The 26,653-nt window shown below is 46.2% G+C and overlaps 1 protein-coding gene across 2 annotated transcripts in view; it reads right to left on the reverse strand.

The window, feature by feature from the left end:
• The window catches only part of P2RX1 (purinergic receptor P2X 1), a 443,061-nt gene that overhangs the window by 74,249 nt on the left and 342,159 nt on the right, over positions 1–26,653 (reverse strand). For both annotated transcript variants that reach the window (XM_069614712.1, XM_069614713.1), the window contains one exon: positions 25,306–25,371. In XM_069614712.1, the coding sequence (XP_069470813.1) occupies positions 25,306–25,371 (66 nt within the window). The remainder of the gene's footprint in view (positions 1–25,305; positions 25,372–26,653) is intronic.

Genomic DNA, 26,653 nt, shown 5'->3' on the forward strand with positions numbered 1-26,653 from the left:
ATTCCCTTCATCTCTGTCCCATTTAATCTTGCTGAACGGTGGTGCGACCTCCTGATCAATGACTCTTGTTCCAATTTGACCCATACCTTCTCCCAGGGATCCTTCTATCCCTGCTACGCCAATACTTTACCTCCCAGAATATGGACTGCATGTGTTCCACATGCTATCTTGTTCACCACGATAGGCAGTCTGACTTTAATATGTATCACACCAGCCACCTATGTCCTTAACCGAAGTGCTACCACCACCACCTATAACCAATCAGCTGTTGGTAGGATAGGACAATTTCATAGTAATATCACACCTAGCACCGAAATAGCACTCTACAGCCACAAAGGGTTATATTTCCTTTGGGGGTCTAGTGCCTACAAATGGCTACCAGCTAACTGGGCTGTTCGGTGCACCATTGGGTTCATTCGTGCAGCGATCTGCCATGTGCCCCTTTTTCCAAAAGCTCACTACACACCCCAACGTTCCAAACGCAGCACCTGGACATGGTTCAAAGGCCTCCTAGGGTTCCTGGTCCAGAACATTGGCACTGCAATCAACAGGGCTGATCTTAATTCCCTATAACTCCTCCTGGAGCAGGTAGCAAACAACACTGCAAAAGAAATACAGATACTTAAAAGCGAACAACCTGTACTCAGAACTATGCTCCTCCAGAATAGAATGGCACTTGATTATTTACTAGCTGCCCAAGGGGGCACCTGTAAAATTATAGGACAAGAATGCTCCACCTGGGTACCGGATAACTCCTCCCAGGTTGAGGGTGTCAAAAAACACCTCCAAAGGGTTGGTACCAACTTACATGAAACAAAACAAGGTTATGCCGCTCACTATTAACTTGGATTCAAAACACTTTTGATTCACTGGGCTCTTCCACTCTACATGGTATTTTAATAATTATTGTTATAATTGTTGGCTTTGCAATGATAGTTTTTCTTATTCACTGCCTTCTGTCATGCTGTGCTAAACAGGTGTCTCACTTGCCTGCTGAGACATTGCTGCTGACACTTGAAACAGAGTCACCTCTAATCAAGGAAGACACCTCCAATGTCGCCTCCAATGAACAGGAAATGGTAGATGTGTTAGGACAAATGTCCGACGCCGAATTGTATACATTTTTGAATTGGGACCTTATAGGCCCACGATTTCTGTCTCCAAAACAACATCCTTTCTGTAACAATCCCTGTGCCTATCCACCCTATCACTCTGTCACCCGTGTACCTGGATATCTTTGATTGATGGCATGCACCAATCCTGCTCCCTGTGGTCTACACCCTGTCTCAGGGATGACCAAACGGGCGGTTGATGTGGCAGTATTGTTATGCTATGTTATGGTTAGCTTCATTATGCTCTCTCATACATTCAGGCCTCAGATCCTCCATTGTGCCTTTGCCTGAGGCCTCCCTCTGCCTCCCTTTGCACTCAGCTCCTCTGACATGTCCAAACCCGCCTGGTGTTGATTAGACCAAGATCCTGTAACAGGGCAAAGTGATACCTCAGACCTTCTCTTCTGCTTGCTCTATACAAGTGTAGCATCAGCACTGTATATTGTAGATAACAGTAGGGTTTATGTGAATGCCACCTATCCATATTATAACACAATGTACCCAAAAGGCTTTGTCAGAAGGTCACAAGTGAGACGATGACAGATATTGCCAAATATCTGCAATGTCATGCCAAGTTCCACCCACCATTGGGAAAATACTATAATATATTAGTGATTGCTTATGATATGCTATATAACCGGCACTGTCGCCAACGGTGCCGGTACTTCTGTGAATACTATGCGGGCGGGTGCCATTGCATGTCAGATCTGCCGGGCAAAACAGCCCCCATCTGCAGACTTGTATGGAATGGGTGCCGGTATGTTGCTACCCTTAATTCTGGACCTCCACACTCGTAATGACCCCCATTGTCATAGAACATACACCTGTTTCAAGATAAGGAGGTATAAGCAGTGTAGGGTGGCTGAGAGGAAGTGGAGGGCATCAGGCGCATCCTCTGACAAACTTCCCTGCCGCCTGCTCCAAAGGCAATACAGACTCTGTCCTGTCCGAGACGAGAGCCCACATCCAAGCCTCTAACAACATGGCTGAACTCTTCAAAATCTGTAACGAGCTGGCCAATCCTACTGCAGTTGCCACCTCTCCTGTTCCCTCCCAGGCCCTCTGCACGGCTCTGGCTTCTCACTTCACCACTAAAACCCAGGATATCCTGTCCTCTCTCTCCTCTTCCTCTCCCCCCTACCTCTCTCGGCCCCCCTATGGCCGCCTCTCCCTCTCCTCCTTCTTTCTCCTCTTTCTCTCCGATCATACCTGATGATGTTTCTAGACAAGTCTGATCTATGAAAGTGTTGTCCAAGCAGGTGCTCCTCTGCTCTTCCAGAACCATCAAGGACCACATTGTCATTCTAGCTCCAGCCTTGGCTGATTTCTGCAATCACTCTTTTGCCACTGGAATGTTACCGTCCCCACGAAAGCACTCCCTTGTGCACCCCCTCCTGAAAAAACCTCCCACCGATCCTTCCTGTCTGGCAAACTACCGCCCGATCTCTATCACTCCTTTCCTGGACAAACTCCTGGAAAAGCTGGCCATCTCCCAGCTTACTCTTCACACTGAATCGGTTGGTTGTCCCAATGACCATCAGTCTGGCTTCAAAGCAGCCAGAGGCACAGAAACTGCTCTCCTGAACACCTGCGAAGATCTGCTCACTAATCTCGACTCTAGCCTTCCTCCTGTCCTCATCCTCCTTGACCTTTCCTCTGCTATTAACACAGTCAATCATACCATCCTAATCAATCGTCTCTGTGAGAACCTGGGCATCAAAGATCAGGCTGACTGGCTTGGTTGACCCCCTTCCTCCTGGACCGACCCTCCCAGGTCCAACTTGGGTCCTTTCTCTCCACCACCTCTCTCTCCACGTGTCATGGCCACTGTTCAAGGACCATTACCTTCATGCCCTGCAGGGTCCCAATGGAACCAGTCCAGGTGCCTTTGGCGCCAAGCTCATTTAAAAGTGTGCTTTGCACACTGTGTGCCTAAGGCACGTGTATCCATGCCCGGGTGCGGCCCTTTAAAGACATTGGAGCACGTGCAGAAATCAGAGGGAGTGGTAAGGTGGGGCCACAAGGCGGGGCCTAAAGGGAGTGGCTGGGGCCAGGCTATATAAGACAGCCTCAACCGCATGCTGTACCTTCGCGTTAGTCTGCTGGATGCAGTGTAACGCTTTCCGCCGTCTACAGTTCCTTACCTGTTTCCAGTTCATCATGTTTGTCTTCAGTCTCAGGAGCTCCATCCTGCAGTTACCGTGCACATCTTACCTGAGCCCAGTCACGCCATCGCTCGAAGCACCGCTACCCGATCCAACTCTGCATCTACCGCGCGCATCCTACCTGGGACCAGCCATGCCATCGCTCAAAGTACCGCTACCCGATCCAACTCTGCAGCTACCGCGCACATCCTACCTGGGACCAGCCACGCCATCGCTCAAAGCACTGCTACCCGTCTCCAATTCTGCAGTTACCGCGTGCATCTTACCTGTCTCCACTGATTCAACTCTTAAAGCTCCTTGCATCCTTACCAGTTCCGAACGCCCGACAACACAGGAGTCATCTTCCGGCTCAACATCCTCGCAGATCCTTCCATCTGGCAGCCGACAGGTGTTCGGAACATCGCTCGCCATCAAGCACCATCTGGTTGAACCTGCAAGGGAGACAGAAAGCATAAGGTTAGCAATTGCATAAACTTTTAACTCCTTGGCCGCGCAACTCACAAACTTGCGCTTCACCCGGAAACCCAACTTACCTACTAGTGGGCTCTTAAGGATCCTCTTTGGCATTGTTTAGAACTCTCTTTCATCACTGCGACTCCGCGGGCCATCTTCATACCTAAGGGAAAGAAAGGACATTACAACGTTACAGACAATAATCATTGGGGAAAAATCAACACAAAGGTTACGGACAATGATCATTGTTACAAAAACTTACCTCCAAGGTGGGTTTTGTCGCAGCCAGTCTGGGCCACCAAACATAAGGACCAGTGACGCAACTTGGTCTGTCCACAGCGCCCCTGCTGAGTGTAAGCAGGACCTGAGAGCTCATCATTACAAAACAACAGGTGAGGTCATATGGGAAAACGCATGCTCATATCATTCTGGCACGAAGGGTCAGAGGGGTTCTCACTTCCACCGCAGTATTCTCATTGCCTCTTACCTTCTCCCAGGGGTATAACCAGCAACTCGAGCAGTCTACACTATCGCAGTCGAGGGCAGAGCTCGAACCTGAGGAGTCCAGTGCAGGCAGGGCTCCAACCATGCCCCAATGCCCCCGCAGAGACCAAGTGAGCGTAACACCACATGTCGTGTTCCACAGGGCGCTCTAAACTCTCCCCTTGGCTTTTTAACATCTACTTGGCCCCCTTGGCCCACCTCATCTCTACCTTCTCGTCTAACTCTCTGTGTTATGTGGATGACACTCGGCTCTCCTTCAGGCTCAACTCAGTCTCCTCTCCTCTCTTGCTAATTCCTGACTGTCTATCCGCAATTCAGGAGTGGTGCGCCTACAACGATGTCTGTCTCAATGCCAGTAAGACTGAGACCCTTCTCATTGGGACCCAGCTCCTGCTTTCCCTCTTTCACTCTGGCCGCCCTCCTTGGGCCTTTTTCTTGCACCTTCCTGTGAGGCAAAGAACCTTGGTGTCACCTTCGACTCCAGTCTCTCCTTCTCTCCTCACATCACGGACCTCGTTAAGAAGTCCCACTACCAGTTGCACCTCCTCAGAGGTATGCTTCCTTTTCTCACTTACCCCCAGAAGCCCACTGTCTCCAGGGACCTGGTTCTCTCTACTGCAACCGCCTCTTTAGAATGGATTGCGTCCTCCCAAATATTCCTCATCTTATGATATATTTGCTGTCCAGCTTCAGCTGCTTTGGAAAAAATGTTTCTCTCTCGGCAGAGGGCACTGTGCATCGAGACAGTCGACTTGATGTCCCTAAAGGGCCTCATATCAGCTGACGTCATCGTGGAGTACATATACCACACGTAACGCCCGTTGGCTTCAGATTTGTTTTTCCACTAATGCGATTGCTTCGATAATTATGGCATGCTTCAGTTTTCATCTAAAATGTTTCGAGAATGGCCTCATCTTCAGCTCCAAATACTCTGAAGATAGGCTTCAAAAGGTGCTGCTTAAAATGCGGCACCAAATTGTCCATCACGGACCCGCATAAAATATACATCTGGTGCCTGGGATTCGAACATGTAACCGCAGCCTGTCGATCTTGTCAGTCGATGACAGGCAAGGCTTTAATAGAGAGTAAAGTTAAACTATCAGTGGTTAGGATTATCCCCAAATCCACTCCTTCATAATTTGGGTAATCCCACAATTCGAGAGATTCTTCTCCTCATAAAAAAAGTTAAAAATAACAATCAATCTCAAGGAGCAGACACTCCTCGTTGTCATCAACAAAAGTGAAAAGAAGGCATAGATCACCTTCTACTTCCTCAGATGAAAGGAGCGTAGTCTGCTTGACTAAATACTCGCCCAAACATGAGTGTGAACTCTTTAGGAAGTAAATCTTTAAAAAGTTTTAGGAACTGGCCTCGTCCTCATCGAAAGATAAGAAAAGTGGGCATGCTACGGTCAATGAAGAGCATAATGACAAGACAAAAACCTGCACGCCCTCAAGCCCAGGTCATAAGCCTAAGACTTCTCGAGAGTCTTCGAGTAGTTGACGAGATGAGAAATCATGGAAGAAACCATGGGGTCGAGGGCCGAGTCACTCGTAGCACAAGTGCAAGGTGAAATCATCAATTCCATTGATGCCATTGACACCGATACAAAAAACATCGACACCGACTTTACATTCATTGATGCCTTTGCCTCAAAAAAGTCACAAAGTTTTTTTAACCTCTACCTAAAAAGGATTTTTCAGGTCCTTAACTTCAATATATGAGGGCTATGAAACATCAGATGAAACCCATCATGTGGTCGTCAATTGGACACCCATAGTATTGATAAGAAAACCAATGTCCCTGAATGCTTCATTTCAGAAGAGACCAGGGTTATAGAGCTACATGACACCCTATAGACAGCTAGTGCGGTAGACACCTCCCCAGAGCTGGATTTTGGGAAACTGGACTCGGCTGATCATGCGGATGCATCATACAGAAGCCTAATGTCCAGAGTGGGAGAATTCCTTGGATGGTGTAGACCAGCTACTTCACTTGAGCAAGAAGACCTTACAGACATATTGGACAAAGGTCCTCAATATGACCCCATTCTACCATTTCATGTGGCACTCCAAGAAAGGGTTGCAGCAAACTGGGAGGCTCCAGAGTCCAGCCCTGCAGTAAATAAAAATCTGACAAACAAATAAAGGCCATCCACTAGCGACCCTGGCTACCTGTCAATACACCTGAATCCGGAAAGTCTAGTAGTGCAAGAAGCTACATCTGCCTCTCAGCGAGCTGCATACCCACCAATACCCCCTGATAGGGATGATAAGCGCATTAACTCATGGGCAAAGAAAGTATTTTCGGCTAGCAGCATGGCTTTAAAGTCTGCTAATTCTACATGTACCCTTGTAAAGTTCAGATTCACCCTCAGAGAGTGCATAGCAATGGAGGCTGATCACATCCCTGAAGGTGAGGAAAGAGATAGCTTAATGAAACTCATAAGGTACGGCAAGGGGGCCATGTGTGAGTCTCTGCAATCAGGTCTGGACACTGCTGACAGCATCAGCAGGGCCATGGTGGCAAGCACTGTCATACGCAGATTTGCGTGGTTGAGGAAGTCAGGATTTGCACCTGATGTACAATCCAGACTCCTTTACATGCCCTTTGACGGCTCCCATTCATTTGGTAAAAAGGAATGACGAAAACCTTGAAAATCTTCAGACCTCAAAGGCGGCAGCCAAGTCCTTAGGTGCCGTCATCAGGCAGCCACAGACTTTTCACCCGAGCGGATCATCTTGGAGGGGTAGGTCTTTTTCACTACTACTCCTCAGTTGGAAGAGCGAGAGGAGAGGCTGGTCAAAGAGGACAAAGAAGATTCCCTCGTGGTGGACAAGGGAGAGGTGCAAAGCCCGCCCAGGCAGCAGCGTCTTTACCATCAGCCGCTGCTTCAGGTGCCTCAAAACCACTCTGAGGTCTTGACTCATCAGACCCCAGTGGGTGGCAGACTGTCACAGCATCTGAAAGAATGGAGAAGAATTACTTTGGATGTATGGGCACTGGAAACAGTAGCTCAAGGTTACTACCTCCCCTTCATACAACGTCGGGTTCATCCACCGGGAAGCCATTCGCTAAAAGTTCTAGATTCATTCCTGTTGCAGGAAATTTTGAACCTGCTAGGGAAAGGTGCTATAGAACAAGTACCTATGATGGAAAGGAACAGATTATCGTATTCACCCTATTTCCGAATCCCCAAGAAGGACCGAGGACTGAGACCTATCTTGGACTTGAGATACTTGAACAAGTTCCTCAGGACGGACAAGTTCAAGATGGTCACACTTTCTCAGATTCCTCAGGCCCTCCAGCTCCAGGATTGAATGGTATCATTGGAAGTTCAGGATGCTTACTTTCACGTGCCAATCCATCACAAGCACAGGAAGTACCTGAGGTTCGCCGTTGCCGGTTCACATTATCAGTTTTGAGTAGAGTCGCACAGGACCTTCTGTGGTGGGCCTGCGAGAACAACATTCTGAAAGGAGAACCTTTTTGGCAGCCATGGCCGGAGATAACAGTAGTGATTGATGTCTCACTCACAGGGTGGGGAGCCCACGCCAATGATCTGACAATTAGCGGTCATTGGTCTCCATCAGAGGCCAAACTATACATCAACCTTTTAGAGCTGAGGGCAAACAGACTAGCGCTGAAGGCCTTTCTGCCCTCTGTACGGGGAAATAATGTCCTGATAGTGACGGACAACACAGCGGCCATGTACAACCTCAACAAGAGAGGTGGCGTAGGATCACTACCACTGTGCAGAGAAGCAATACAACTCTGGTTCTGGGCAATTCAAGAAGGAATCTCCCAATCGGCAGTTCACCTAGCCAGAGAGGAGAACACAGCAGCGGGCGCTCTGAGTAGGCAGAGCACAGTCTCCCACGAGTGGGAACTAGATCAGGAAGTCCTTCAAGAGATCTTCACCCTTTGGGCAACCCCTCAAGTGGATCTGTTTGCGGCCAGTGTCAACCAGAAGTGCAAACTGACCTGCTCCAGGGAATTTCCCCCAAGAGGAGCTCTAGAAGACGCGTTCATAGTGGACTGGGAGTTTCCACTCCTGTATACATTTTCTCCAATCCCCGTCATTCCTCACATGATCAGGAGGTTGAGAAAGTTTGGGAAATTCATGATCCTAATTGCCCCGGATTGGGCCATGAGGACGTGGTACCCAGACCTTCTGGGCATGTCCATCTGCCCTCCAATACGTCTTCCACAAAGAGAGGACCTTCTCTCGCGAGAGAAGGGTCAGGTTCTCCATCCAGAGGTCAAGACACTCAACCTTTACGCATAGTTTCTGAGAGGCTGAGATGCAAGGATTGGGACAAACCAGATGAAATAATGGAGATTTTGCTTTCGGCCAGAAGGCCAGCAACACAATCCTTATACCTCTGCTGTTGGAACAAGTTCTGCAGCTGGTATAGGGAGAAAGATGTGGACCCTTTTCAATGTGATACACCTACGGTGTTATCGTTTCTGCTGCATCTGGCAAATCTGGGGCTCCAGATTGGAACAGTCAAGGGTTATCTAGCAGCGCTTTCCATACTCAAGCACATCTCGTAGGAGACATCCTACTTCAAAATACCCTTCATAACTCAATTTCTTAATAGGTTCATGAATGTGTTTCCTCCTGCACCATTCCAAATAACAACTTGGTACCTTAATTTGGTGTTAAAGTTTTTGACGTGTGCTCCTTTTGAACCACTCCATTCCTGCTCTTTAAGGTTGCTAACTTACACAACTATTTTGTTAGTAGTGATAACATCAGCTTGCAGGTTGAGTGAGTTGCAGACATTATCCTGTAAACCTCTGTTTCGGAGTGCTATAGGCTAGCTGGGTAAGATCCCCAGGAAGGCTTATGGGCTCGTTGCACTAGGGGCATGGCAACTTCCTCTGCTCGTCAGAGGGGAGTTCCGATAAAGGATATTTGCGAGGCAGCTACCTGGTCCACCATCCATACGTTTACAAAATATTATTGTTTGGACATCTCTAACAATGAGGGAAGATTTGGGAAGGCAGTTCTAGGCTCCATTCTGGACAAGCATTAACTCTCAAATTCTTACTCCCTCCTCCAAAAGAACCTAATACTGCTTTAGGAGTCTATCATAAGATGAGGAATACGTGGGAGGACACAATCCATTCAAAGAACAAGTTGCTTACCCCTCGTAACGTTCTTTCAACTGGATGTTCCTCCCATATATTCCTCATCGCCCTCCCAACCTACCCCACTGTAGAATTTCTGAGCTTTAGACCTTGCGCTCTTTTAATATCTGATAAATGAAAGGCATTTATCAAGGGTGGTAATTCTGCATATGAGTGATGAAAAAACAGAACTAAAGCCAACGGGCGCTGCGTGTGGTATATGTACTCAACGATGACGTCAGCTGAGATGGAGGCCTTCAAGGGACATTGAGTCGACCGTCTCGACGCACAGCACCCTCTGCTGAGAGAGAAAGATTTTTCAAAAAGCAGCTGAAGCTGGAAACAAAGATATCATAAAATGAGGAATACGTGGGAGGAACATCCAGTCGAAAGAACATTACCAGGGGTAAGTAACTTGTTCTTCTCAATCTGCCTTCCTCTACTCTCCAACCTCTGCATCTAATCTAGAATAGGACTGCTAGACTCGTCCTTGGTTTCAAGTCCAGGGATAATATTTCTCCAGCCCTGAAATCTCTCCACTGGCCCCCGGTGGCTGCAAGGATCAAGTTCAAGACCCTCTGCATCGTCCACAGGGCTTTTTGGGGCCAGGGCCGGCACTACATCCAACTGTCTCTTCCTAAACACCTTCCTCCTCGAGCCCTTCGCTCAGCCACCTCCAACTCTATGAGGGTCAGACTCTTCTCCAGGCAGAGAGTGGGTGGTAGATCTCTCTCCTCTGCAGGTGCCTCCCTCTGGAATGGCCTCCCTGCCCCACTCAAACTCAAGCCAGATCACCTGAGGTTCCAGAGCAGCTCAAGACCTTCTTTTTCGCTTCTTCTCTCTCTCTCTCTCTCTCTCTCTCTCTCCCCCTCTCTCTCCTGCCGACCTACCTGTCTGCTGCGCTGACTAGTTGCCTGGCTACCCTCAGAATCTCAATGGGCACTAAGCTCCTCCACAACCAGTAGCCCCTGCACTGCCTCCAGGCTTACCACGCACTTCGGGCTGTATATGTAACTCTACAGTCCCATGCCTCCTTGCAATTACTCAGAGTTGCACTGCACTGGCTGCACTTATTTAGAGAAATACTGCCTTGATTGCATGTTCATCTTCCCTCCCCTGGCACTTCTCCTCTCCCCCACCCTGCACAATCTGAATGACACCTGGCCTAGAAAGTTCGTTTGTTTTGTCCTCCCTCTGTCTTCCCTATCTTGTCTTGTCGTGCCTAGAAACTCGTGTACAGGCACGTTATAAATGACTCACCTTTAAATACACCTTTATAGATTTTAATTGTGACATACATTTTTTATTGGTTTTATTTTTGTACTGTGTTTCCTGATGACCCTTTTGCTCTGCCAACTCTGACAGAGCAGCCTCTGTCTGTATAATTGGCAACTTGGCCTGCCGTTCTGATCGCATTTGGCACACAAACTACAACTCCCAGTGGAGTTGTAGACCACATGCCTATTTCTTCATTATCAGGAGTGTCAGCACCAGCGCGTCAGGGACTAGCTAGTCTGCTAGCATTTAAATCCCTGTTTTCCCGTGCCAGCGTTACTTTACTGACTTTATTGTTAAGTATTCGAATCAATGTGTGAAATCAGCTTTCTGTTTCAAGGGCATCTCGGAAGAGAGTTTAGCAAATGTTATGAAGAAAATGAGACCCACTACTTGTGTGGGGGACGTTTTCCCCTCTAAAATTATTCTTAATAATAGGGAACTATCCTGCCTTTTCTTGTTCGCCTCATTAACGCAGGTTTTAGGGAATCTTATTTTCCATTGGCTCTGAAGATGTTTTCTGCGTCTCCTTTATTAAAGAAACCAGGTCTGGATCAAAAGGTTTACTGCAACTTCAGACCTATTTCTAACGCCCCTTTCTTGCTAAAAACTTTGGATAGGGTGGCGACATCCCAGTTTCAGGAACATCTGGAAGCATCGGGAGCTTTACATCTGAGACAATCAGGCTTTAGAGCCCGTTATGGCACAGAAAGTACCTTCTTGAATATGAAAAGTGAAATATCCGTATGTCTCAGATAGTATGGGGCCACGCACTCTTGCTGGACGAGCCTCCGAAGTGTGGGTTCCCGCAGGGTGCTTGTCTCTCCCCTTCACTCTTTAATGTTTACTGCCACCCTCTCTGTGATCTCTTGGACTGGCTGGGTGTGCATTTTACCAAGTATGCTGATGACACCCAGCTTGTCTTCAAGTTGAGCGGCATGTACCCAAAGGACGTGGAATGTATTCATAAAGTTTATCCTGCAATTCAGTATGGGATGGCTAATAATGGAATGTGTCTGAATGCTACCAAAACCGCACTCATGCTGTTCGGCTCATCCCAGGCCAGATCCAAACTGGACAGCCAATATGCTGGTCTCCCTATCGAGAACCATCCTATTAAAACTGTCTGTAAAGTTAAAACACTGCGTGTTACTTTTGAATCCTCTATGAATTCGGAGGCGCACATCGAAAATGTTATGAACAAAGCCCAATATCTACTCAGCTTCCTGAGACTAGTTAAACCCTATATCTCTGAATCTTATTGTGCCACCCTTGTTCGTGCCCTAATAATGCCAAAGATGGACTATTGCAATGACCTGATGATTGGGGATAGTAAAAACAGCCTCAGGCGTCTCCAAGTTTTACAAAATGACACTGTACACATTGTTAGAAGCGTTACTAGATATGAACCTATCTCCTCCCACAGAAGGAGCTTACATTGGCTCCCAGTGCAAGCCTTGGTCCATTATAAGGCCATGAAAATTGTCTACAACTGTTTGTATGGCCAAGCTCCGGGCTACTTGAAAGATTGCATTAAGGTTAGTCATTTGGGTAGAACTACCAGATCAAGTGATGCGGTCTGCTTATCTGTTCCGAGAAGTAAGCACGCCAGAGGCATGGGCAGATCCTTTGCCGTACAATCCACCACTCTGTGGAACAAACTTCCAAAAATCTTGCGCCTAGAAAATGACTTATTGAAATGTATTTATTTTTTTATTTTTTTAATAACTTTATCATTTCAGAATAAGTCGTACAAAAGAAAAGGTGACAACAACATATCCATAACTCCAGGGATTTGCATTCAGATTACATAATGCATAAATGAATCAAACAATCAAATATAACAATGTTGAGATACATAAAAGCAAGTACTTAATAAACTACGACAAATCACTATCCCACTGTAAAACTCTAAAAAGCGATTACAACAGACAACACAACATCAAAAAGCACAACACAAAACAACATACAGAAATCACAACAATTCCACCAACTACGACATATAGAGAATAAATAATGTGGGCAATGAGTATCAACCATATAATTCATTAAAAGAACTCCAAATTCGGAGATAAAGCTCCTCTCGCTTCTGTGTCAACAACATTACTCTGCATAGCGAGACAAAGTACAGACATCTAACAGCCAATCTTCCACATTTGGCTTTTTTCTTGATTTCCAAACTTTTAATATTTGCTTGGTCACTGTTGATCCATTCCGTTCTTGCTTTGACCTTATCTCCTCTCTCCTTGCTTGACAATAAAATTGTCGAATAACATGTACGTGGTAGCGAGTCCTCCGGTATAATATCCAATCTATTCAGGACTTCACTCCAAAGGGAAGATACCCTTGAGCATGTCCATAGCATATGAAGCAAGGTACCCTCATGAAGACCACACTCCCAACAGACATCATTATCTAATAGTCCTAGTTTGGCCATCCGCGCAGGGTTCCAAAACAATCTTCAAAGAATCCTTTGCCTAATATACCTTAACCCTAAATCCATTTTCGATTGCGCACCCACACGATGCAGACTCTCTCATTCTTCACTTGGAATGTCCATACCTAGTTCCTCTATGCAATCCTTGCAAAGTTTTTCTCACGCTTCCTTATGTGAATCTTCTATTGGCATTAGTCTCATGTACGTTGAAACTGCACATGGAAGAGAGCGGACAACCTCACAGACCGCGGGCCTCTCCTTCATGGGATCCCCTAGCATTCCCTGCCGCTCCGTCAAAAGAACCTTTAGATCCCCATAACATGCACATTCCCTACCCCCTAACCCGAAAGATACTCTAAGACGTTCAAAGGGAATCATATGACCACCTTCCCAGACATCTCGTATTCTCAATACACCTCTTTTGATCCAGCTTTGCCAATTCAACATTTTATTAGCTATCTGTAGACCTGAATTATGCCATAGTGATGCATCGTAGTGTATCCAGATGTTTTACCATTTGGCTACCATAAAAGGCCCCTCTAGTAGTACTCATGGTGGGTAATCTCACTGTGGAGTTTGGCATCTTAGACATAGAATACATATCCCGTACAGCATAAGGTAGAATTGTTCACTCACAATAATTTGCCAGTATGGGACATACTCACCAGTAGCAGAAATAAACTGTTGATTTTTTAAGAACGCACCCAGTGCAATAATTCACTAGATTAGGGTACACAAAACCCCTTCTTTCACAGAGCATGTTAAAATGTATTTAGGAATCTTATGCCTATTACCTTCCCCCCAAAGGAACTCCCGAAATACCTTATCCACTCTACCAATGACTTTCTTGGTGAATTTCAAGGGAATGGATTGAATAATGTAAAGTATTTTCGGTAAAAGAACTATTTTGATAGCCTTAATTTTTGTCCAAAGCCCCATCGATAAGCGACCCCATTTGGATATATCTCTCCGGATCTTCTCCAAAACCTGTGCAATATTATATTCTACCATTATTTTCAGATCTCGGACTAAGTAAATTCACAGATATTTCACTGCCCCCATCTCCCACTGGCTCCTTTTATGGCCACATCTAGGGTAAAGACCACTGTCTTCCCCCAGTTTATCTTACGGCCAGACAATAATCCCACTTCTCGAAAAATGCAGGTTTGTCAAAATGATAGTCATATCATCCGCATAACTCAAGATTTTAATTTCACTATTCCCAAATTTAAGGCCATGAATACTCTGCTCCTTTTGTATATTTACAATCAATGGTTCTATTGCTGAGTTAAACATGTATGGTGACAACGGAGAGCCCTGTCTAGTGCCTCTTGACAGAACAAATGGAGAAGACATAACACAATTGACGCAGACTCTAGCACTAAGAGAGAAATACAGCATCTTAATCACTCTAATAAAGGTATCCCCAAAACCCATTTCCCTAGGTGTATGATCCAAGAAGTTCCAGTTAACCCGATCAAAGGCCTTTTCCGCATCCATAAAAATGAGAAGCACATTTCGAACCTTTTCCTTCGGGAGTCCCATTACATATATTAGTGTCCTCACATGGTCACACCCATATCTACCCCTCATGAAGTCAGGTTGCGTCGTTTAACTGACAACTCCTTTGTGCAGAAAGTAGAGGGAGATGTGGGAGAGCACAACATTAAAAAAAGTGAGATATGTGAAAGTTTTAGGAAATTCTATGAGTCATTATACAGGGAAGATCATTTCCCGACATCTGCAGATATGCATAGGTTTTTTGATAAAATTACTCTGCCAATGCTGTCTGATGACCATGTTGTAGCTGTTGATGGACCCATACTGGGGATGAAATAATGTTGGCTTTCAACCAGCTTAATACAGGTAAATCACCATGCTTGGACGGTCTTCCGGGTTGAGTTTTATCGAGCACTGGGTCAAGTGTTGTTACCATTTTTAACTACACTATATAATGGTTTTATGTCCGGTGGGATTGTATGCCCTACGATGAAAGAAGCTTGCATAGTGGTGATCCCAAAACCAGGTAAAGACCATAATAAATGTGAAAATTATAGACATGTGTCATTATTGAACGTTGATCTCAAAATTATCAATGGAATAATGACCAATCGGCTGGACAAGTGTATTAGGGATCTGATTAGTAGACTTATTGAAATGTATTAAAGAAAAACCATAATTTTTTAGTAGTATTCTCAGGATTCTCAGGATTCGATGTTTCCTTCTGCTTCCTTCTCCTCTTTTCTTTCACTCTTGTTCTCTCTCTGCCCTGATGCCTGCGGGCTCTGACACATTACACATGCGTATAATAATAATGATAATAATAATAATAATAATAATAATAATAATAATAATAATATTAATAATAATAATAGTCATCATATCATGTCATGGCCGCATTCCAAATGCAGCAGACTGCAATGCATGGTCACATTCCAAGACACTCAGCTAGCACAGTATGCCCAGATCCCTCAAGACCCCAGTTAGGACACCAGTGTCAAGTTCTATTGTGCCCAATTAAATCAGAAGTGTCAGATTCCAGTGTGCCAAGTAAACATAGCAGGGCTCTTTTCCTGGCAGACTTCCAATGGGGTATCTTTTCATCTCTGCCACCTGATGCTTGCGCGGCTTGGAGACAGTGTTTTTCTCTGTGGAGTTTCTTTCATGCATGTGAACTCAAGTGGTTGCAAGATGCCTGAGAACAGGGCAACACTGGTTGGGCTCATGAATCCTATGGTTGATCCCATCACAAGGAGACAAGGAGTTGCCCCACTGATTGTTTCTGAATAACGGCGTGCATGGAGAGTTGTGTCACATTTTAGGGGCATGGCAAGCTCATGCATACACACCATGGAGTTCCTATCAGTGATATACTATTCTTGTAAACATGTGATTATATGAGACATGTTGGCAAGGCAAGCATCTTTCTTTCCCATGTTAGTCTAAATGACCAGAAAGCCATGGGACTGATTATTATTATTATTGTATTTATTGAGCGCGGACCTAGCTTCGAGAAGCAACAGAGCACTTAACGGAGGTATACAACAATACAGATACATAACGGAGCATTTTACAGAGGTATACAACAGTACAGATGCATAACGGGGCACTTTTCATAGGTAACAACAGAACAGATATACAGGGGGGGTAGGATACAGAAGGGCACAGAGGAGGGGTACAGCTGTTCTGGGTGGCAGGGAGGAGAGGGGCGGCAGTGTCTAGTGAGTCAGGTAGTGCGATGGGCGATGGTATGGCCTGGTATAGTGTTAAGGAGGAGAAATTCCTTGAGGAGGTGAGTCTTGAGTTCTTTTCTGAATTGTAGGAGCTTGGGGGCGAGTCTGATGCTTATGGGGAGGAGGTTCCATAGACTTGGGGTGTACGCAAAGAAGACTTGTTTTCTGGTCCTTTCCTTTTTGCAGCAGCACATTTCAAGTCTGCACGTGTCCTGGCTTCTGGTGGTGCGCTGTCCGCTGGAGATGCTCAGTTTCTCCAAGAGGTAGTTGGGTGACTTCAGGGCGACTGCCTTATAGATGATGCAGCAAGACTTGAAGCTGATTTGTGCGTGCACTGGGAGCCAGTGACGGTCGATGAGGGGAGGGGTGATGTGGTCATATCTGCATAGATCCTTGATGAGGCGTGCGACCGCATGTAGGACACTTCTCAGGGGCACAAGGGAGGACGATGGGAGGCCTTTGAGGAGTGCATTGCCCCCATCTAGGTGGGCTCGGACCAGTGCTTGAATGGTGGATCTAAAGCTGTTCGTAGGGGGGAAGGGTTTGACTTTCCGCAGGAGAGAGAGCTGATACCGAGATGTCTGAGTTTTCTTAGTTATGTGTGTCTTGAAGGAGAGGTGTTTGTTGATGTGGAACCTGAGGGAATCAGTGCAGGAAGGGAGCTCAGGTGTGAAGCCCTCAGACTTCATGGTTGATAGCCAGGTCTGTATGTCTGGGTATTCGGTGTTATTGGTGAGGAGTAGGAATTCGGTCTTGGAGAGGTTGAGCTTCAAGAATGCACTGGACATCCAAGACTGGATCAGCAAGAGGCAGGTTTTGAGCTTATGGATGTCCTTGACGGAGTCGATCCTGAGGTATAGATGTGTGTCGTCAGCATATTGGTGGATGTGGATGTTGTGTGTGGTTAGGAGTGCTCCCAGAAGCTCCATGTATAGATTGAAGATCACTGGGGAGAGGATGGAACCCTGCAGGACTCCAGGGGTGACGGGTAGCATTGGCGATCTAGAGGAGTCCATCTGAACAAACTGCTGGCAGTTGGTGAGGTAGGACTTGAACTAGCATAAGACAAGGTTGCTGATCCCCATGCAGTGATATAGGGTGTCTGTCCGTAAGCGCCTGGTGGTCTACTGTGTTGAAAGCATTTGAGAGGTTGAGTAGAACCAGGAGGCATGGGTGGCCATTGTCAAGGGTGTTGAGGGCGTCCTTGACCACCTGTATGGTTGCTGTCTCTGTGCTGCATCTGGGTCTGAACCCGGATTGGTAGGTTGGGTGGAGATAGTTGGTGTCGATGTATTGCTGCAGTTGTGCGGCTACCGCTTTCTTGATGATCTTAACTAGGAAGGAAAAATGAGTGATGAGGCGCTAGTTACCTAAATTGTCGGGATCAAGAGTGGGTTTCTTTAGTAGAGGGAGGATTTGTCCTGTCTTTAGGGTCAATGGGAAAGTGCCTTGAGTTAGCGAGCTGTTGATGATCTCCAGGTAGGGAAGAAGAGCTTCTGCGAGGAGAGTCTTGAGGATGGATGCTGGGAGGATGACGTCTGTATTTGATGTGGCTTTGATGGTGGCCAGGTTTTCTACCAGGTCCTCTGTCGAGAGTGCTTTGAATGTTGTCCAGGGTGTGGAGATTTCACGAAGAGAGATGTGAGGTTGGTCTGTGGATGCAGAGCTGGTGTCTATGTGCTGGTGAATCTTGCTGATTTTGTCAATGAAGAAGGTGTTAATGGCGGTGGATTTGCGATGGAGTGTGATATGGCAGGGGTGGGTAGTGGGTTTCTGCAGTGCTTGACCACTTGACCACTTGGAAGGGCTCTTCTTTTGTTGTCAGCTTTGGCTATGGTGTTCTGATAGTAGGAGGCCTTGGCTTTGTTGATTAGTTGTCAACGGGTTGCCCGCAGTTCCTTGAGGCAGGTTGGATACGGTCCTGGAGCAGAGCCAGGTTTTCTCTTTTTTCCTGCTGACTCATTTTACTGAGGGTGAGTTCTTGTGCGTACCAGGGCGCTGGCAGTTTCGGTTTTCAGGTGTGTGTCGGTCGATGGAGTCCAAAAGGGTGTCATTGAGTGCTTCCAGTAGAGTCGCAGTTCGGTTGAGGGTGTTCGGTCCATGCAAGGTGGAGGTTGGCAAGATCTTCCATGAGGGCATCCACCCGGAAGTTCTTGAAGGACCTGAAGATTTGTCTGATAAGTTTCTGCTGGGAGTGCTTGAATGGGTGGTGTGCAGGATGTTGAAAGGCATGGCTACGTGGTCTGACCAGTCAAGCAGGAGAGGAGAGCTGTAGTGGAGGGAAGACAGTGCAGTGATAATTAGGTTGAGGACATTACCTTTCTCGTGTGTTAGGTCTTTCGTGTGCTGTGTGGAGCTAAGGGTGTTGAAAAGGCTGAGGAGAGTTTCCTTCATCGGTTTGATGGCCTTGTTGCATGGGAGGTTGAAGTCGCCTAGGAAGATGTTGTCTGTGTGAGGGACATGGTGGTGAAGTCTCTGATGAAGGCGGTGTTGGGTTTTGGTGGTCTGTAGATGGGATGAAAGGTGACTCTGTTTGTTGGGGAGAGCGGGAAGTGGCAGGAGATGACTTCAAAAGAGATAATGTTGTCGACATAAAGTCTGGTGCAGGGCCTTGCGAGGCATCTGCCTGTCTTGTTCAGCCGGTCTCTGTGTTGGATGCTGTAGCCGTCGGGGACAAGGACGTCTTGGATGTGGGTGGAGGTGGGTTTTAGTCAGGTCTCAGTGATGAAGATGGCCTCAAGGTCGTGTGAGGTCGGCGATGTCTGCTGCATCTGTGATACCTGAGTGGACCTTGGTGAGCATCAACTTCTGTGTTGTGGATGGCGATGGGGGTGCTGATGGGCTTGGGGCTAATGTGGGTGAGGTTGCTGCATTGCAGAGTCCATGCCTTAGAAGAGGGGCAATGTTGTTAACTTTGGCATTGCCTGGTGATTGTGGGAGAAAACACATGTCTGTGAATGCTTACATGTTGTCTGCGCAGGGGTTCGGACCCTGGGTCCTCCCGGTTTGAAAAGGTCCAAACAGGAATTGCCCTATTCTTTGTCTACCCTTCACTTCTGATGCCCGAGCGAGAGACGCCCTTGATCTGAGTGTTAAGAGCAGAAAGGAAGAGGCAGGGCTTAGTAGGTGGGTGGGGCTTAGACCACGTGTTCTAGATCCACTTGCACCAGGAGAGACTCACCTTTGGGGACAAGGACTCCCGTTCCTGTGAGGAACTCCCTAGGCAAACACATCCAGTTGCATACATGGGACTACCTAGTAAACTGAAGAATGTGACATCGTTATCTTTGGCTGAAGGCAATGTAAGTGTAAACCCAATTGCACAAGACAAGGAAAATGTCTCTTTAATACGTATATTTAACTGTGACGAGGAGGAAGAGAAGGGGAGTGCCTGATATGCAAGGGACGCTCGTGACATCATCATGTCAGCTGGAAGTGGAGCCTGCGACTTAGAGAGACAGAGAGAGAACGCGAGTACGAGACCCTAGATGAATGGGCTTATGCAGACGCAAGAAGAGTCTTGGGTGGGCAGGACACCCCAGGAACAACGCTGATACCACCGTATGGGAAGCGAATGCTGCTTCCAATCCACAGCACCATTACGAAGCATGAGTTTGACGGGGACCGAAGAACATGAAGCAGAGAAGCAATGATTTAGAGAGAAAGAGGACCATCGAGCGAGAGCCGAGCCTAACCACCGGCCCCTATCAAGAGAGAGGTATCTGGGAGACTGGGAGAAGAGAGAGTCCCATGGAATATCATTATCAAGCAGAGAAAACTCGCCCTCAAGTCTCAAGAATGAGAATGCAGGGATAGAATTATGTGCCTGAAGTTGGAGGCAAATAACATATAATCCAGAGAGGAAAGAGAGTCATTGTATGAAGCTGGTACCTTATTCCATTATGCAGGACGAGTTATCAAATAATCAACAAAGTCAACCAAGAAGTGCAAAGCCTAGAAGAGAGGGTCTGATTTCACAAAGTTGTTGTAGAATCAGTAAAAGCAAGGACAGCGGGCCTCATTATGACTTCGGTGGTAGCCGGAGTCATTTTTTTGCCGGCGCCTGGGAATGGGCAACTACAGGGGCATTACAACCCCAAGCAGACCTGGTAATTGCCCATTACTGGGCGCCAGAAAATATTAGTCCCTATTCCCATTGAAGTCCCATTGGACTCAATGGGAATGGGGAGGTAGGATGCACCGGCACCATTCGTGAATGGTGCCGGTGCGTCCGACATGGTCTGCAAACCGGTTCCCTTTGGGCGGACAGGGACCCGCTTGCAGACTCGTAATTTGCTGGTCCGGAAAAAAGTTACCGGCAAGCTTACCGGTACCATTGTTTCCAGACCGGCAGGGTCGTAATGACCCCCACTGTTAAGACTAAGAACATATGGTAATGAGAGTTTAGAAAACGCTGAAAGAAAACCTAAAAACGGGACCACAGAAAGTACGAGAGAGAAAAGTGTTCTTGAGGAGCTACAAGAATTGCTGGCAGAGTATTTTTGTCCCACAGAGAGGGGTTGTAAACCAAGAAACTATTGAATAAACTGGAGAAGACATGCCAAGACAAATCATTCCCCTGGACTAACTTAATAGTTATGTTAGTTAAAATTAGTTGCAGGGCAACAAGACAACATGACAACAGACGCGCACCTTCAGTTTCTTTAGATAGGTAGGGAACTCCCTTTAGTTATAGGGAAATTTAGGCCTTTTACTTATCATTTACATTAAGCGGATCTGAACCCTGTCTTCCGAGTGGCTGGCTCCTTCTTCCGACCCGCCACACCACCATCTTGCCAATGGAAAGCACCCTGAGCTGTGGTGCTTTCGTCTTGTTTGGCCTCTTGTGTGGACAATCCATCTGAATGCTCCTTTTGGTGACCTAGCATATACATTCAACATGGCAGAGACATGTCCTGTTGGTGGCTTGCAATGAGCTCTAGTGCTGAACATGGTACCATGGAAACCCAAAGCCACTAATCCTAAAGGTTGGGCATCTCTAACACATCACAGGAACATCTTTGCCTCCCTCGTTCCCTCGCTGTCTTGTGTTAGGTTCCCGAGGAGTAAAACAGTTTGGGGAAAAATCTTGAATACATTATTTGGTTGCTTCCCTTTGGAAGTAAATTTGCTTGAGAGTTGGAGGGATCTCTAATTGTATGATTTACTGTTGTTTCCTTGATAGTCTGATATTGCACTTGTGGGAAAAATATGATTCCTGTTCCCTTTTTTGTGCTTTGGTGTAAAGGACTGAGGTTTGAGGATTGATATGTTGAGGACTGTAAATACAGAGTTTATTTTCTAAAAAAATCGCACCTATGTCTGTTTTTTAGCATGTTGCATACTTTCCTTGATCCTGGTTTTAAGGTACAATCTCGTAAAGTGGTCTCCCAGAGGCTTTATGTGAGGATTAGTAACAAGCAAGGACCCGTTGCTTGGGTGTCTTGTGTTACACATAGCAGCAGTCGTTTGATTGAGGAAATTAATTGGGTACCGAATTCAGATAAAGCAACACTTACTTGGTATCTCACAATTTTGGGTGGTTACTGTGATCATGGCTTACTGTGTAGTACATGCTGATGCAATGGTGCAGAAAGAAGGGTGTGGCCATGAGAGTTTGAAATTAAGACCACAGCTCGCTGGGCAGGTTCTGAAAAGGATAGGAAGCAGCGCCCAGGCTCATGACAACAGCCATAGACTGTGACAGACGATGGAACCTTCAGGAGGTCTCCCACCAGAAAGAGATCAACACTCTGCTTGAAATGAAGGAGCATGGCGAGGCAGGTGATACGGTGATGGATGCACTGGAACAAAGCCACAATGATGACGTAGGCCTGAAGAAACAGGGATCCCTGCCCACGAGCGCACAACTGACACGGAACTAGACCAAGTGGGTCATATGTTGGGTGCACCTAGAGAAAAAGGATACATCACTTGTGCACCCGTAAACAAAATATCTCACACTGGTCCCGGTCAGACCAAAACACACAGCAGCTCCTGATTGCACAAAATCTTTTTCTATTGGGCCTAAACAACAGAGCCGTGGCATGGGAAGGGAAACCATAATGACATTGAACATGGTGATGGTTTTGGCCCAGAAGCCCTGTCAGGTCCACCAGAGTCTAGAAGTAAGGAAGGAGGTGGGGAGTAGTGGGGTTGACTGGACCCCTGTCCGGTTCACCGGTGTCTAGAAGCATGGAAGGAGGTGTACAGTAGAGGTTATGTGTTTGAGTGCAGTATGTTTTGGCCCAGACAGTGTTTCCTTAACTAGATTTTCCTCCAAGGTGACCAGATCTCTCTCAGTCCAAGATGATGAAATGCGAGCTGAAAGTTGATTAGTTATGAGGCTAAGGCTGGAGTCATGGAAGCTTGACTGAGGCTCTAAACTGTCTTCCCTCAACCTGAGTCACGGGAACTGGTGTCTATCTGAATCACTCTTCAAGGAGGCATCTAGTTCAAGAATAAATGTCAAGAAAATAACCCAAAATGGGAAGGAGTCTTTATGGGACATTCTACTGCACCCATTGGGGCGCAGTTGGGAGTGGGGAATCTAGGACGTTCGGACAACATCCACAATGCTACTCCACCTCTTTTTGAAGTGGTGTAATCCCTACCTTTAAGTGCCACTGGCATGTTCCAGCTCATCTCAACACTCATTTGGCATGCTGCAGGATATGCCGCAGCCCACATTCTCACATGTGCTTGCCCAGGTCTTGCATACCCTTCTGCAACATGCCCCTCACCACATTGGAATCCTTATCTCACAGTAACAACTATGGCTGCATGCATCTCCCATTGGCACAGACCCCAGGAAATGGCGCAGGTGCACAGGATTGGTACCAAACTCCAGGACATGCAATGACCTGTGATGAAGATCTAAACGTGACCCAATAGCCCTTTCAGACAGTTCTCTTACAAAAATGCTCCACCAATACCTGCCAGGTGATCCGCCCATCTCTCTGATCTGGTTGCCTCGAGTCCTGGATGTCCTTTATCTTCCTCGTCATCAATGCCTGTTGCCCTTTTTTGTCCTGTGTTGAGATTGGGATATCCTACCTGATGTATGTGTTGTGAAACATACCGCATGCTATGGTGATTAGGTCAGCCTTTTCCATCCTTTACATCAGGGCTCCTGTGGTTCTACGGAGACCACTGAATCATGCTTTCATTGTGTCAAATTTCCTTTCAGGGATAGATCGTGCACATATATGTGCTTGATTGCATCTGTAGACTTTGCGAATTTTGGTATGAAATCAGCAAGCAAGGCCATAGTATCGGGAGGATAGCTCAGCTTCAATGTGCTCACCTTGGAAGCAAGAAGACATGGAGCAACACAAGTTCGATCCCCAGGTCCACGCTTAGAAACCTCTGGGTGTTAAGCGCGTTATAAATAACCTATCATATCATATCATAGCGGTTCTCTAGCATCACATGTTGAGATTGAACATGGCATGCTACATATGTCGTTTTTTTTAACATGTTTATGGAATCGATTTGCCAAGCCTGGAGGACATGAAGGTGATGTAACTCTTCACCTTCGCAGAATCAAGTCCTTTCCATACCTTCATATTTTCCTGAATCCAGCCCTCCCATAGTCCCACACTTCACTGAACGTAACCCTTTCCATATCACAACTATTCCCCAAATCCACTGCACCTTTATATCTATTCCTTACACTCTTTCTTATCAACATAGTAGCCACATCTGGTGGCCTGTTTTGGTGGCTATGTCGACGGGTGGGGTGCTCAATCTCAGGATCTTGGCATTTTGGGTGTATCTGGGAAATATTGTGCAGCAGTGGGTGATGATCGATCGGCATCACAGGTCATATGCATATTCATGGTGTGTTACTGCTTCTAACTGCTGTATACCTGCTCTCTCGCCTGGGGTGGTACATGGATCATGTGTGCAGTCCAGGGCACCTATAATGTTTGGAAAGTGTCCTAGGACCTCCATTTGATTGCATTGATGGCAACAAAGGTGGGAGGTAGATGGTGCGGGGAATGTTGCAGAAGGGCATGTAAGACCTGAACAAACAAACATGAGAATGTGGGCAGTGACATTCCAGCAGAGTGATTGGATGTGTCAGTGGCCTAGATATGTAGCACTGATACCAGCTTAAGTCGAGGGGTTTACGTTGAAGTTGTGCAGATGTTGATGGAACTGTGTAGGCTCCCCTCTATCACCTTCACGATATGCATGATGCTCTTTCTGTCTTGGCGATACAAGATGACCCATTGCTGATCTGCCAGTGCCAATGTTGATGGTAAAACTCTGGGGTAGGGTGACAAGTGCATCCTCCTCCTTCTTGCACCCACTTGTGCTCTCGCCTGCAGAACCTCCTACTGTCTGTTTCCTTCATTGAGGAACATGAGCTAATGGATGCAAAGGGTCAGCACTCTGACTGGTATTCTGTGATGGGTTCGAAGGTTGTTTGGGGCTTTTCAATCCATGGGTATTGATAGCCTGCAGCTGTTATTATTATAATTGGTTATTTATAACGCAGACCGGGGATCAAACCTGTGCTGCTTTGTCGTCTTGCTTCCAAGACGAGCGCGTTGCCCCTGAGCTATCCTCCCGAGACCTATGCATCATTGGCCTCACCTGGCAGTCCTCAAAGTCACCTATTAGCAGGAGGTAATCGTGGGAGGTATTTTTGGTGTTATGTAAGCTGTTTTGCAATTCACATTTATGCGGTAAACACGCATGCCATGATTCTACTTTTCTGCTCTATGTTTTCAGTGCATGCAGTTTCGGTCTAGCCAACATGTGTTAAGTTGGCCGACTGTGCATGTGGTATGTTCGCATGAAGTCTGGGTCTTGTGGTCAGCAAACAGAGGCGGTAATTGTAAATACCGTAAATCGTAACGAGGCCCATAGAGTTCACTTTTTGGTTTTTTAAAACACGCAGAAACACCACAGGTATTAAAAAAAAGAAATAGTGAAAACAGGAAGCGGAAACAGATGATCGTTCTGGTTCTCCACTCACCACTCCAAAGATTCCAATTCCGGACCCAATCGTCGTCATTGTTGGAATTATATCAAATTTACCTGCCTGACAGAAGAGAGAATGATCATGAAAATAGCAAGAATTAAAACTAAGCACAGGCGCAGTCACAACAAAAGCCAGAATAATACAGAGAAAATGAAGCAGGTAGCATAAACCATCCGCTTACTGACTAGAACTGCGGTACATTGGTATATATGGTTTTCCATATCAAGAATACAATTGTTATTGGGGAAATGCAATTATTTATATTGACACTGGAGCCCACACTCACACTCCCTCAGCCAGGTGGTCTTTGCATTTATAATTAATTCTCCCAGTTTTACTGTATTTATTTTTCAACATTTCCATCGGTATTTATCCACGGTTATTTTTTAGCCAATTAATCTGTATTTATCTACATTTATATTTCCTCTGTAAAAGGAATACGTTTCAATCAGTGTTTTCCACTTTTATTTAAACTAAAAATGTAGTCATTTGATGCTGCTAATAGGAAGCTTAGAGAGTTGGGTTCCTGCACTTCAAGGGAAGTTCACCTTAAAGACAAGCAACTACTTGATGCTGACTTGTTAACCACCACGGAAGCCTTTTGAACAATGTTAAAGAAAAACAATAACCTCTCCACTGTGTTAATTTGCACAGCCATTGACCTGCAAGGCATAATGGAGAACCTAAATAACTAATCAGGGCATGTCAATGTCTGCTTTCTTTTAACTCTTTTTACAAATAAATACTGAAAGGAAACAAAGCGATTACTGTCTGTATTTATGTATGAAAATCAATCAAAACTGAAAGGTTGGTGCCCTATTTATACTTCATGTTGTTTCCCTGGGATTGGTGAAACACATTTTTAAACTGGCCCACCTGATGCTGACTGAGCCATGCTTGACATATTAACAAGGAATATATATGTTCGGTGATAGAGACCCTGTAGCTATGGTTAAGTTGGCTTTCCCATATGAAGAACAGTTTTTGGCTGGCTTATAACTTTGGCACTATTCAACGAATCCACACAAAACTTTGGAAAGGAAATATTGACTACTGAATTTTTTGCAACGTTTGGTATGGTTTCGTGAAGGGGGACAAAGTTGTAAGGGGCGGCCCAAGAGTTTGGAAATCCGGATACACTTGAACGGGAAAAATGTTTTACTTGTGGCAAAAGCCCCAATTGCTAGATGGGTTTGCACCAAACTTGCACGAACAGCGGGCCTGCTCCCAAAAGCATGCTTTTGCAAGTTTGGTGTTAATATGTCCAGTAGAACTTTGAAATGCCCAAAATGTAAATAAGAAAAGAAGTGTGATATCCCGGTTGGGTACAGGGAAGCTGAGT

This window comes from Ambystoma mexicanum, chromosome 9 (genome assembly GCF_040938575.1).
Source record: "Ambystoma mexicanum isolate Mex_15411 chromosome 9, UKY_AmexF1_1, whole genome shotgun sequence".
In the NCBI taxonomy this organism is placed as follows: domain Eukaryota; kingdom Metazoa; phylum Chordata; class Amphibia; order Caudata; family Ambystomatidae; genus Ambystoma; species Ambystoma mexicanum.